Raw genomic sequence first — 14,883 nt, forward strand, 5'->3', positions numbered from 1 at the left:
AAAAAACCCCATGTTTTAGTATACAAAGAATATTCATTTTACTTTCATTATGGCTTGAATGTACTACCATAGATACAGCACAGTACCTAAACTAAATGTTTAGAAAGCCATTTTCCTAACACACTACAATTATAATCTCCTAATGAGTCCTGAATAGTTTTGATAACCTTCTACAGACAGGATCTCAACTGTACACCTCTATCCTCTCACCAGAAAGTTACATCTCTAAGAGTATAATGGACCTAAATTTTGTTTCAGGCCTGTAGAAAGAAAATGTCACCATCCTGATCATTCAAAAAGCCCTATGCACTTTCTCTTTCCTTGGAGTCTCCAGTTTTAAATTGAAACATACCTAATATGACACATTTTTGGGGCTCCAGTACAAAGTAGGATCACAATAGATTTTCTGACTTTCTCAGAGAGTTTACTGAATTGACCTATTCTTCTCTGGTCAGACATGCAGCAAGAAAAAAATCCTTGCCTTAACTGGTGAAAGCTCAGATTTATTGAGGACTGTGCATCTTTTCGTAGTCAGCAACCAAAAAGTCTGCAAGAATCCTAATATTCTAATTCCAAAGAAGGATGCCTTGAATGTTTTTACTTTGACTGACAAAAATTCACAACTGAATGGATTTTCAGTATACAAGCTGGAGTTCTTACCATATAGCTTCAGTTCTCTGCTTTTTTACTGGTGTCCTGTGTGATTTGACACAAGCCTCTATGCTGTAGTCCTACAGCACTTAAAAATGTGCAGTGGCATGGTTTAACTTTTCAGAAAGATGATCAGCTTCACATAGGTTCTGAGATATATAAGACCACAGGGGTCTGAATAAGTCAGTGGGCTTTATCCCCTGCTCATAGAGACAGGCTGTCAGCCTATTTGCCATTGCTGCAATTCCTTCTCATTAATATTTTGCTGAAATCAGCAGAATCACCCCTAATCCTACATCAATACATGTATATGAGAACAAAGTCCATTCACTGGGTACATTATGGAGTGAATATCTGTGGTATTGTATTAAAATAAATTTTAAAAATTGTAAAACCAAAACAACCAAAAAAGCCAAAATCAAATAAAAACAACCTCAGAAATATGGAGGTCAAGCACACAGGATGAGATTTTTAAAAATTCAGAGTGGTTGCCAAGCACACATAGATGAAGATTTATTGGTAGGTGGAAGAAGTCAGCAGAATGCTAACAAGCAGAGTTTGTCAATTAGAAGAAAGAGGCAAACACACAGACCGCAACAACACCTTGCTGGTTCAATATTCAATTTTTAGTCTCGACAATGCATTGCTTCCCAATTCATTAATGGCAAGGCCAAGTTTTGACTACCTCTGGGTTGAGCAATTAGTTCAGAACTGAGCCGGTTCAAAGATTCCCTCCCAAAATTCACACGTAAGAACATATCAAAAAGGACAGAATTTTATCTAATACAATTTTAAAGGTATTTCTCTCATTAATGTGGAACAAGATATAAATTATATTGTGCTTTGTAAAATCCTTAAGTTTTTAAATATGCCTGAGTAAGGTCAACACCCTGCACCTGGTGAGAAATGAAAGGTAAATATTACCATAAAATTAATGCTTTCTTCTCAGAATAGAAGCAGTTTGGACATAACCTACAATTTTCTCAAGCACTAAAGGCATTTCTGTCATTCTAGGGCCTTCTCTCTGTTGTTGTCTCTTTCTCAGTATCAGATGGTACTTAAAATATTCTTACCTGTCATTTTGAGTCTAGCAATGAAACAAAAATATAGATAAAGCTTTTGTCCAGGGCAGAAGGCCAGACTCAAATCTGTTATGGAAAAATAGGGTTAACAGTAAATTTGGGCAGTCAGATTTGCTCTTTAGCAGCTTGTGATGTAACCATGACTTACAGCCTATTACATTCAGATTCAGAAGGGTATCCAAAAAGCACAATTTTAAAAATGCACTTAGACATATGCTTAAAGTTCAACTTCTGCATTACTGAACTAAAATTCAGCAAGTCTCATTTCAGTTCCTTCATGAAATGTTAATCTAAATAAATATAAAACCTCATATAATTATGAATAAGCCAGAATCTTTTAACTTTTCCTCTCCTTTGTGTGACTGAACGAAGTACAGTAAAACTGGTGAGAATCAGGCAACTACTGCTGCTGTTATTACTGCATCCCTGCTGAAAACATAGTTAATCTCCTTAGTCCAGAGGCAAAGATTCAGATGATTATTTCTAACACTTGTATCTGTTCAAATAATTTCTACAGATGTCACGTATCTGCACCAAATCCCAGTTACCTATGCTTCAGCTGGTATGTCTTTACAAGCTTTTTCATAAAGGCCCACCTCGCCAATTAAGGACCGGCATTTTTTTATCACTATAAAGTCACTATTGCCTCTCTGCAGCTGCACAAAGCTTTTCATTATTGGCTGGAATGTTTGTGGGTTTTTTAAGAGTCCACAAATTTGGGAGGCAGACACTGTGTTTTAATGCATTACTCTCTTCTGATACTCATGCTGAACGCGTTTAGTCTACATGCAAAAAGGCAGGAAGCAGAATTTAATTTTCATGACAACATTTTGGTGTATCAAATGAAACTATTGAAGCAAAAGTCCTAAATTGATAGACTATTTAAAAAAACCAAATTTGGTTTGTTTTAAGAGACTGATGAAATAACATCTATGGCACAGACCTAATGCTTTTGATGCCCAAGCAAACAGAAGAAAGAAACACTGGGACAAAAGTCAATTTTATAAATGGCAAAATGGAGGAACAGAGATTCTGGTGGCTGCAAAGTCACATAAGAGTTGGCTACAAATTTCTTGTTATCAATTACTGTGTCAATCACAAAATAATTTTTTCTTAGAGATTGTTCCTGCAAAACAGCTCTTTGATGGCCACAACTTTCAACAGCACAGAAGTATTTGGATAGAATGAGGTGGAACAATGAAAATAATAGCAATATATATATGTAAATGGTGAAACACTATTTTAAACAGATACTATAAAATGTGAAAATTGTAATGTTACTAATTGAGTCACCAACCTTGGAGGATATGTGGCACTAAGGGACATGTTTTTGCAGCGGACTTTGCAATGCTGGGTTATGGTTGGACTCAATGATCTTGGAGGTCCTTTCCAGCTGAAATGATTCCATGATTCTACTTGCCATTAAACTGACAAGAACTAAAAAAACCCCAGTGTGATTCACAACACACCCACGTCAGTTTCTGGGTTTTTTTGGAAGCCTAACAAAACTCCTTCTCTAGTCACAAGGTCTCTTTTGCCTCATTCTGCCTGTCAAAGGATCATTTTATATTTAAGTCATTGCAATGCTATTTCTTATCATGGATATTCTACTACATTGATAGAATAGGAGATAACTCTGATACTGACTTAAGATTAAAAATAAAATAAAATAAATTATGCAGAGTATTCCTTCATATATTTAGTTGGTGCTCAAACACAACTGCTGGGCCAGTAAACATACCTTAAAAGAGACTGAGATTAGCCAATATAGTAAGAGCTTCAACAAGGCCAGGTACCAGGTCCTGCCCTTGGATCACAATAACCCCAGGCAGTGCTACAAGCTAGGGGAAAAGTGGCTGAAAGCTGCATGGTGGAAGAGGGCCCAGGGACATGAACAGAGCCTGAACATGATCCAGCAGCATGCCCAGGTGGACAAGAAGACTAATGGCATCCTGGCCTATATCAACAACAGTGTGGCCAGCAGGGCCATGGATTGTCCCCTTATACTCGGCACTGATGAGGCCACACGTCAAGCTGTGTCCAGCTCTGGCACTGCAGAAAAAGGACACTGAGGTGCTGGAGTGCATCCAGAAGAGGGCAGTGGAGATGGTGAATGGTCTGTAACACAAGTCTTATGAGGAGTGGCTGAAGGAAGGGCTGTTTAACGTGGAGAAAAAGAGGCTCGGGGGTGACCTTATCACTGTCTACAACTGCTTGAAAGGAGGCTGCACCCCGGTGCGGGTCGGCCTCTTTTCCCAGGTAACAAGAACTGGCCTCAGGCTGCACCAAGGGATACTACAGAACATTCTTCCACCGTAAAGCTGGTCAAGCATTAGAACAGACTGCCCAGGAAAGTGGATGAGTCACCATCCCTGGAAGCGTTAAAAGAAGTGTAGAAATGCTCCTTGATTCTACTACAAATTCTTGGTTGCAAATGTGTATGTACTACGAGGTCATATGAACGTCTCTTTTCTTCCTCTCAGTGGGCGGGCTCTCAGACTCTTGGGAAGCCCCGCTGAGAAGTGCTTGGTTTCCACACGCAGCTGCCCCCGTCCCGGCGCGCACCTTGCCGTCGGCCGACTGGTGAGCGAAGGACGAGATCTGAGCTCGACCACCACCGGAGTCGCGGCACCACCGCCGCCGCCATTACCGCACCGGAAGCGGCCGCCGCGCGCGCGGGGCGGGGCGAGGCGAGGGCGGAGCCGCCGGCAGGACAGGTACCCCCTGCGCCGCAGTGCACTGGCCCCGCCCCCAGGCCCGCCCCCCGCCGGCCCCGCCCCTTCCCGAGTGGCCTCGGGGGAGGAGGATGAGGGGGCGCCGCGACGGCGCTTGTGGTGCTGCCGCTCTCAACTGACCGGGCCCTGCGGTCCCCGCCGCTTAGCCGGCGCTCCCTCCGTGCCTCTCTTCGTGCGTCCCGCACTGCGCCGCCGCCCGGGGCGGGGGAGTCGCGGAGAGTGGATGCCTAGCGGGCACCCCCGGGGCAGAGACCCGCGGACGCCATGGGCTGCTGCAGCTCCGCTTCGCAGGTGAGTGGCCCGTGTCCCCCTCCCTTTTCCGACCTCGCCGTCCTCCGCTGCAGGGACCTGTCACACCCGCCCGTGGCCCCTCTGCTCGCCCCGCGGCTGTGGCCCCCCTGGCCCCGGGTCTGTCCCTGTCGCTGTCCTGTGGCTGCGCAGCCGCTTGTCCCCTCCACAGCCGCGCTCTCTGGCGGCCGTGCATCTCCTTGTGCCCCTCGCAGCACAGCTTCCACCAGGCTGAGCACCGCTTTGCTGCCTCCCTCCACGGACCCCCGCTTTCCTGTGGCAGTACATCCCCCTCGCTACACCTGTAGCGCCGTTCTCCCGTTGCTGCGCACTCTTCTGCGTCCCACTCTGTAAGCACACTCTGTCATGGCTGGGAACCCATTGCTTTCCCTCCCCGCTTCGCACTCCTCCACCAACAGCTTTGGCCTCCCGTGACTGCGACCACCTTGCTTTCCCCTCCCGTAGCCTTGCTGTTTCGTGGCTGGGTACAACACCCTTACATCCACTACTCCCAAGCCTTCATGCACATGAGCTGTGCACCTTTTTGCTCCCTCTGTAGCTGTGCTTTTCCCGCTCGTGGTTGTGCATCCCCGTGCTCACCAACATCACTCCCCCCGCCCCCCCAATAGCCTTGCTCCTTACCATGCTACGCACTTCCACCCTCTGCATACTGTTCTGTGTGCTGTTTCTCCTGTGGATCATCTTCACCTTGCCCCTTGTTGTGCTTTTGCTTTGCAATCTGTAGCATACCCTGCTCCACTTCCCTGCTATGGCTGCAGCTGCAGACATCCAGTTCTCACCTGCCATCCTTCTAGTGCCTTGCACCACTGTCCTGTGATCCCCACCTCGCCCCCGCCATGCCTCAGTACATCTCCCTAGATAGCTCTGCGTGCCCTGCCCTTCCTGCAGCATGTTCTTTGGGGTCCCTACTGCCCCACCCGACAGAGAGAAGCTATTCCGTGGGAGGAAAGTCATCAGGCCCAGGGCATCCCTGAAGTCCACTGTCACTGGAAAGAGAGACAGTCTTAATCCCAGCCTCCTTCTTCACTCTATGTCCGAGGGTTCAGGTGCCTCCCTATATCCATTTCCCTGTATGTGATTGGTTCCGTGCACATCTCTTGTTTCCGAGGTCGGTTTTTCTTTCTTCCCCCTCCCCCTTCTCTCTGCTTTGCCCTTACTGACTCCCTTTTTTCCCCCAGAGTGGTGCTGCCAGGCAAGGCACAATCGGGAGCTCCACCCAACGCTCCAGTTTGCGGCTCTGCTTCCCATTTTAACTTTGCCTTTGAACAGCACGGCCAAATCTGTGCTGGTTTTTTGCATGGCTCTTTTTCTGAAGGCTGTAGTACGAACGATCACGACTGATGCCTTGGCTGTGCTTTGCTCGCTTGTAAATTAGTTTAGTTTCCTTTGGCTGTATCACTTGCAGTGGCTGAATCCAGCTTCCAGCAGACTGCTTATGTGGGAAAGTCCGTCTCTGCTGTCCCAGATGACTCATCACAGAGATGAGTTTTTGTAGCTCATCCGTTCAGGCAGACTTTTTTTTTTATGTAAGAGCTCTGTCCTTCCAATGCAGAACACTGCGGAGAACTGTCCAGTTGCAATAGGAAACGTCCTTTTAGTATAGCAAATATGCTGCAAGGAGGAAGGCAAACAGCTTTGTGGTTCACAAACAAATGGTTTGAATTACGAGAGTGAGGTATATGCTAAATGTTAGGGGTGGATTTTGAATTTGTTCAGTCACTGCAGTAGATGCCAGAGCATATTGTGAAGTCTGTATTGTCTGAGGTTTGCTAAAAAAACCAAAACGACCCATGTTAGATAAACATCTGTCAGGAGTGGCTTAAGGAAAGCTGATACAGACTTGGAGCACTGAGTGAAGTTGATGTTTTGAAGTAATGTTTTGAAGTCTTTTCCAACCTTATTTCTATGATTTCTGAGAAATTGCTTTTCTCAAGTGTTTTATAGGCCCTTTCTAGCTCTTCTAGAGCTAGAAAATTTGAATTACAGTTCACTGTTCTTTTCTTAAAGGAAAATACAGACTTACTTGTGGGTAATGTTAGCAGATGAATTGGTTTGCGTATCTGGCATATGCATATCTGGGTTTCAGCTGACTGATTTTGGATTTTAGTGCAATTTGTGTTCTGCTGCCAGGTTATATGACATTAATAGTATTCTACTAAACTTTTCATTTGCTTTCCTTGTGCGTGGCAAGATATGGTACAACAACTGACCTTTGTACACCATATGACTGAAGTTTAAGAATAGCAGTATATGTAATTTCCTAACCGTAAGCAATGGTGTGTCTGCTCAGGAAATCCGAATCAAAGGCTAGTTGCTGAATATTTTATCAGCAGTTTTGTCTGGTATATGGATTACAGAAACCTTGCTGCATACCATATAGCACTACATTAGGTTCTAATGTCTGTCCTATCATCCCTTCTATCATTAAAAATAAATTTTCTATTCCTCATCTACCATGGTCTTTGCATTTCCCCCTCTCATGTTTTTCCTGGGCAGGGGTCCATCAGAAATTCCTTCATGTTTCCTCACCTACATTTTGCTTCTCCCTTTCTAGTTTCGTATTGGTCTTTGACATAATCTCTTCTCTTATCATGAAAATCCTCATTCCTTCTGACTTTGTTTTTCAAGTAGATTTCTCATTAAGTTTATTTTTCAGCTCTCTAGCCTATTTGATCTTCATCTGCTAATCCCCGTTTCTGTTTCTGACAGAAATGATTACTTCTGTTTTGATTCTGCTAGCCATCTTATCTGATTACTGCATCTCCAAGTCCCTTCCTCATGACTGCCACCTTCTCCTCTTATTTCTGATAATGCATCTACCTGTGACTGATTGTTGAACTAGATTGATTTCTTTGTAGTTTTATTCATAGCTTTTATTTCATACTCAGTTATTCGTTTTCCCCCCTAGATATGTTTCCCACTTCCTTTGCTTTGTAGGCTGCCTAAAGGCCTTTATCTTAGGCCTTTTTCTGTGCCTCTTTCCCAGCAGAATCTAAAGGTTTCCAGAGAAGAACTGATTAGAATTTTCATGTTTACCTTTATTCAGCAGTATTGATTGCTGCTTACAGAGATGTATTCTTGTGTTTCTTTTATGCTTTTTCTGCCTTTTTAATTACCCAAAGCCTCATTCATTCAGTTTTTCTCTCTTACTTTCAAACTTCAGGTTTTTACCTCCTGCTGCCATCTTATTCCCTTCCTAATTTTATTCTGATTTGCTATTCTCCATCCTTAAAAATAACAGCACTCTAGTCTGTTTCTCTTTTTTCCAAATTTCTAAGCAGAGGAATGTATGTTTTTTGTCACACATTCTTCATACTCACTCTTTCTTCATACTGAATTAATTCCAGTCCAGATTCTGTGTTGTGCTGAAATTGTCTTCAGTTAATATATCTGCAGGTTTCTTGTGCCCAAGTTGCAAGGATTCCATGTTTACCCTCCTTGGTCTCTGTTGCTTTCAATAGCATATGTAATCCTCTGCTACATGGTGTCTTATTCTCCCTGGCATGTCTGTAGTACAACAGAATTTTCTGAGGTGGAAGAAACCCACAAGAATCATTGAATCCAACTCTTAAGTGCATGGTCCATATGGGGATAGTACTGTTGTTTTTTAATTACTCACTGCCTTCCACTTGCTGATTATTGTTTATTTGCCACTACTTCTGTCTGTGGTTATACTTCCAGCCTTTCTCCTCCTTTTCTTAACTTCCTATTTTACCAGACTTTTCAGCTTTATTTGTTAAGTGTCATGTTAAATTAAACTTAATGCAACCATACCAGACTTTCTTCCAGATGAGCTAATTCTTTCTGTTGCTCCACTGCTGTTTTGCCTGCTGAGGTGATTAGAACCAGAGTACTTCTTTTCCAGTTTTTCTTATTTTCATTTTGGTTTTCCATGTTTGCACAAAGTTCTTTAACTTCCCCTGGTGTAGCATCTTCTGTGATATCCACTATTTCTTTATCATCACAACTAGAATTCTTATTTACTTCTTGTTCCTTTTCAGTGTTACCTGTTCTTTCTCCTTGGTGTTACAAGAGTGTTTTCATCTTTTTTTTTCTTTAGAATTGCTTGTGCGATTCTGTACTAAGCTGTCATTTTTTTGTGCTTGCTGTCTCTTTACTATCACCATCTTGAACCTTGAGTGTGTAGAGAAAAGCTTGTGCAATGTCAACTACATCTTAGCAGTTGTCTTAAAGCAGTCTTGTTTAGTTACTGTTAGTTATCATGAACAGATCTTCCTAACATTTCTTTGAATTGTGATTTAGCCAAATGTGCTGTCCTATATGAGATGAAAACCTGTAAAGGAAGGGACAAATACTGAGGTGGGATTTCTGTCTTCTGTCTGGTATTGCTGTTACTTGTCAGTACCTTCATGTTGCTTCAGCCCACTGTCCTTGCTTGACCATATCTTTAGCATGAAATGGGTGTTTTCACAAGAAGGGTGCTTCTGTCTGGATGCATCTTTTTTGTCATGGATCTGCTGTGCTACAAAGCTGAAGTTTCTTCTTACTTTTTATGGAGGTAACTCTAGTTTGAGTTTATGGGGTTTTTTTATATTTAATATTTGTGTTGTTTTGGAAATGATCTTCTCTACATAAATGTAGGGATCTTCTGACCAAATGGTGCAGAAGTTTTGAGTTGTTAAAATAATTGCATTTCTTTCAAATCTTTCATTTTACTGAGGAAGAAAAATGGAGTTGAGTGCTGGTATTCTCTTCCCTTGCTTTTCATTCTTCTCCTTTTCCAGTGATATTTTTTTATTATGTCACAGCATCAATCTGTTTTAAAACTGGATCTTCAGGAAGTAACTGTTGGAGTTCATCACTCCTATGCTGCCACAACTGTTAGGCTATGCTGTAAATCTGTTTGTTTGAACTAATCTGTATAGGGTTTTTGTTTGTTTTTAAGCAGGAAAATTTATTTTGCAGTATAATTCAAATTGTTCCACCAATCTAGTTTATACCACAGTTCTGTGAAGTTTGCATTGTTACATCTGAGGGGACAGAAAAAAATTCACAGATAGTGAAAGGGAATGAGGTGTGGGGCAAGACAGAACTTAAACTGCTTTCTCATGGAACAGTTGTAATACATAACCTGTTCTCCCTTTCTTATACAGTGGAAGTAGCTTGTAGCAGTTAAAAGGTGTTTGCTTTGGCAACATGTTATAGGAAACAAGGCAATTTATTGAAGTCTTAGTGTTTGTGTTGCAATTGGGAAATACTGTGTATGTTTATTTTAAATTTACAGCTTTTTACATTAATGACTTAATCTATGGTATGTTTGAGAGAAGCTTGAAATATTGGAAACTGAAGGCATGACTGGGAAGAACAAAGCACATGTTATTCTTGGTGGTTTTAGTGGTGGCCTTGGTTTTTGAAAGACTGTAAGAACTTTCCGTTATAAGAGGAGACGAAGACAGATCATCCCTTAGCATTCCCTTGAGCATCTGGTATCGAAACAACACTGGATAAATCTGAAGTTTCTAAATTTTTGAAAAAAATGAGTAGCTGTGATGGAATATCTCTTCCTGCCATTATGGGCAATACAGATTACTACTTGTACATCAGCTGTATATCTTCAGTAGTCAGAGGTTACTGCAGTCAAATGAGTTTAAGGAGCATCAAAACATGCCAGTTTCATTTTGGGCATGCGTACTGTCGTATAAGAAGACCAAACAAATAATGGTGTTGATGAAGGGAAATCAAATGAGCTGTGAATTCTCCTTCTAGGAGATAGGCAGCTTGATTTCCCTTTCAATATTTTTACAATAGATGAGGCTTCTGTTCTAGCCTCTGATAATTGTGTGTATATATATATATACACACACGTACACACACACACATATCTATCTCTCCATCTGATACATAGCATGAAGGTTGAAGTTTATAAGCATCCAAGAACATGCTAATGATAAGGCATCTCATGGAACTACTTCTGTATTTCTGGTCTGTAAGCTCTGTTAGGTTCCTGTGAAGCATGAGATGTCCTTTTATAAATGCTGTCACAAGCAGCTGCACAACCTGTGCAAATAATTCCTTTTGATCTTAACACAGAAATATTTCAACTACGTAGATACTTGTGAGTACTCTATAAAATTCATTGAGATTTTCATACTGAGGACTAGTGGATCTGGGGCTCAGATTACCCTTCAGTTGTATCACTTAAAATTTGTAGGTAGCGAGTTATTTCCTTTACTTTGTTAGGTAATTAAAACATCAACACTTTAAGAGCTTCAGGAAGTGATAGTTTGTACTGGGAACAAGCATGGCACATAGCATCCTTACAAAATTATTTTTTGATAAAGTGAGAACAGTTTTTGAGAAGACTGATTATCTTGTTGTCACTATTGTTAATAGTGAATGCTAAATCCAAAGCTTATGTTATTGTAATCTATTTGGCATCAAGACTGCTGCCAGCCATCAGAGTTTTACATTAATAATTGCAAGAATTTGTTAAGTATCACCCACCTGATGGATTTTATTTGTCATTATGAAGAAATGAGAATGTTAAGTAGTGAAGTTGTCAACTCTCTTTATGCTGCTTACTCTGAAGGCAAGCTTTGGCTGTAACTCTGCATGCCTTTTCTGTATTTGGGCTGACTATAATTTTTGTTTCTGTGAACTCAGCTCAATGGTTTCTTTTGTGAAAAGTAGAACTTGCAAACCAATTTAACAGAAACTCTGTCTTTGATATTTGTATCTTTTCCCCCTTTGAAGCGTCTTTTGGAAGATCGTGTACATTTTATGCTTACCTTCTAAAAAATGGTTATGCAATGTTGCTATTTCCATCTGTTGACTAAACTGATTGCTAATTTTTGCCTTTGTATTATGAAACTGAGAAGCTTGGTTATAATTTTTAGAGAAAGAGTTTGTGTTGGTGAATATCTAATAACATTCTTTTAGGTCATTCAATCACTTTGATGTCTCCCAGACTTATGCAGTAAATAAATGTCATTGCATTCATTGGCCCTTCTTTTCTTTGTTGCTGTTGGTGGTTTAGGATTTTTTTTGTTTGTTTGTTTTGTTTTTTCCTGTGTTTGTTTGTTTTGGTGGTTTTTATTTGTTTGTTTTGTTCTTTTAAATCTTCTAGGTAAGTAATTACCTAATGTGGAATGGAAGTGTATAATTGTATGACAACAGCCTCAAGAGGGTCTTTTTGTGTGTTTAAGAAGAGACAAGTGTCAACTTTATTTTGAAGTTCAGCTATACAGTCCAAAAATTTAGTTTTCTCTACTTTAATATGATTTCAACACCCAGTATGCAGTGTACTATAAGAATAGAAGATGATTGCTGGTATATTAGAAAGCTGATTCCATACTGCATTTTTACATGCTAGTTTCTAGCAGCTGCTATTTTTATCAGTAGTGTTGCTAGACTCTAGTGGAGAGCATGATGAGCAGAACATGGTGACTTGTATCTCATTATATATATATATATATATATATATAAAATGCCTGCTCTTTATTAATGTAGTTAGACAGCTGTCTACAGCAGAAATGAGCACTGGCCTGTTTTTGTTTGGTTTTGTTTTAAATTGAAACCACTCTTCCTTCTCTCTAGATATATTATTTGACTGAGGAAGAGACTTCTGAATGCTGTATATAGAACTACAGAAACAAAATAGGAAACCCATTTTAGTACTTTGTTCAAGGTCATGATAACCATGTCTTGTGAATGCTTTGTAAGACTACCCATAGTTTGCAATGAAATGCTGCAAAATTAGTTATAAGGAAGTACGCTTATGTAATAACCTAAGGGCTTGGCATATTATTTCCTTTTCCATTCTCCTCCCACTTTTTCTTACATAATTCAGGTAGAGCTTTCTTAGTATTAGTTCCTGTTAATCTAATATAGTTTCAGTGTCCTCAAGTGCTGCCCTCTTATTGTAATCCTGAATGTTTTTCTTTCTTGTCACCAGAATTTTGAACCTTTAAGTCAGGAGTTTGCATTTAAGCAGCAGTGATTTTCACTGCTGGCAAACACATTTAAATATAGGACACATTTTGAAGGAATGCATATCAAACGGCTATGAATGTCCCTGTAAGTGGCAACACTGTTAGTTCCCACAGCAGAGCTGTGCAGGCCCTGAATTCCTAATGAGCTGTGATGTCTTTGGTCTTGGGTTTACAATAAAACAATGACAAGAACAGGGGCAATGTCTTCTATGGAATGTGTCCTCCACATCTCATGTGGACACCAGTAACTGGGGAGTTCTGGTATTTCTGGTAGGTCTTTTGAATGCATCTCAATGTCCTGTGACAAAGCTAACATTTGAAAGTAAAGTGTGTTTTTAACTCTATGTTTTACTAGTCTTGAATTAGAAAATATTTTGTTATTTGGGATTTGAATCTGTAGAAGTAATAAAATTTAAAATTCTGTAAAACAGGTTGATCAACAAGTAGAAAATTCAAATATAGTGTAGTAACTTGGTATGTGCAAAAGTCTTCAGAGTTTTGATTTTTTGGTTTTGTGTTTTTTTGGGGGGGGTGTTATATGTTTTTTGGGGGGGTTGTGGTTTGTTTTGTTGCTTTGGGTTTTTATTATTGTTTTGGTTTTGTTTGCATGACTGGTTTTTTAATTAATTATTAAGAACCATGAAAGTACCAAAATTGCACTGAAATGGATATTTTAACCCCTGCAAAATATTACTGTGATACTTGTAAAGTATCCTTATTTATTGCTCATTTGAAATAAACACTAAATAATGAAGGAAGAAACAATAACTAAATATTTTTGAGACTTAAAAACAGGGCTTTTGTCTACAGATGGCCTGATTTCTAAACTACAAAGCTACAGCAGGTGTGTTGATCATGTCATATTTATTTAATCAGCTGTGTTATGTTTCAAGATAAATATTTAAGTTGTTGATTGAGGTAGAGGTATGTAATCAAGGAGTTTTGAAGCAGTGTTTAATATGAGTTGACTGTAAAGATGAATGGAAGATGATCTACAACACAACATATGCTACATTCAAGAGTGAAGTCCCCATGTATGAGTTTTCAGGGTAAGCATCCTTATATTACACCACTAGTAATACCATGATACCTTATGTGAATTGGTAATATTCTTAATATCTGAAGTGAAGTGAAATATAAATTCATTACCTTTTGGTGGATAAAGCAGTATTACATCATCAGAAAACTTTTCCTGGTATTATTTCTGAGTTTCATACTTACAACAGACCAGCGCATCTTTTCAGTGGACAGGGCATTGGCGAACAAGCAGTGAAATGTGAAGTCAATAGGAAAATAAGGATATGGTACCAGTTTGTAAAATACTGTTATATGGCTCTAGGTCTGTAATATGACTAGTGTCTGCTTTGCTATAGTCTGAAAAATACACTGTTTTGTAATGACATTGAAGCAGAAATTCCACAAAATGGACATTGGACTCCACTGTGAGTTGCATGCCCTATTACGAAGTCTCTTTTGAAATTGCCCCTAGGTGTTTTGGCTTCTTTCTAGAGATGTCTGGGACATGCTGCACCCATCCAGCGAAACTCTTTTGTCCTCTAAGTGGGAGATACTGCTTTAGTTCTCCAAGTCTGTGGCATCTCAAGCTTCTGCCTCCCATGAGAATGCAACCATTAGCAACCTCTTTGATGTTGGAGCGATACTACTCCTCCCCAGAGGGAGATCCAGGCCAAGTCTACACTTAGTATTATTTTAGTGTGTTTATGGAGGTATTTTAATTGATACAATGTAGTTCATTCTTCCAGGGAACTGGTGTAATTAGGAAAGTTTGTACTTGCTGCTGTGTGTTCCTGCTCTTGTAGTAATGGAGGTGTATCAATAATATGCTGTATAATGAACAAGTTTTATTGTGAACCTGAGAGGTTGTCTGAACTCATGATAGAGTGCTTTAAGCTGTTTAGTGCTTTGTCTGAACACCATATAGGTCGTGCACAGGAAGTCTATAGGTAATGGTGAACATTTTAATTCAATCAGCTGTGTACAGTGTTCTGAGACTTCTTGGTAGAGTAAACTTAGAGTTTTCTCTGAAAATGTAACATGGCTGGTAATGTCACAAACTGAAAATAGGTTTCCTTCTTTAAGACTTTGTTCTGCATACTTACACAGTGGATTCACCATATGGAAGTTTTATAGAGA

The 14,883-nt window shown here is 40.2% G+C and overlaps 1 protein-coding gene across 13 annotated transcripts in view; it reads left to right on the forward strand.

The window, feature by feature from the left end:
• The first annotated feature begins 4,415 nt into the window (after positions 1-4,415).
• SLC44A1 (solute carrier family 44 member 1) overlaps positions 4,416-14,883 on the forward strand; it is an 88,433-nt gene continuing 77,965 nt past the window's right edge. For 12 of the 13 annotated variants that reach the window (XR_015280935.1, XR_015280938.1, XR_015280939.1 and 9 more), the window contains exon 1: positions 4,462-4,759. Coding sequence is in view for 7 of the 13 variants with exons in the window: in XM_086869034.1 (XP_086725160.1) it covers positions 4,733-4,759 (27 nt within the window). In the remaining 6 variants the exon portion in view is untranslated. Of the gene's footprint in view, positions 4,760-14,883 lie in introns of all 13 variants that reach the window. The other variant, XR_015280936.1, reaches the window with a different exon arrangement.

The sequence above is a fragment of the Cyanistes caeruleus genome, chromosome Z (genome assembly GCF_971803275.1).
Source record: "Cyanistes caeruleus chromosome Z, bCyaCae1.hap1.1, whole genome shotgun sequence".
Classification (NCBI taxonomy): domain Eukaryota; kingdom Metazoa; phylum Chordata; class Aves; order Passeriformes; family Paridae; genus Cyanistes; species Cyanistes caeruleus.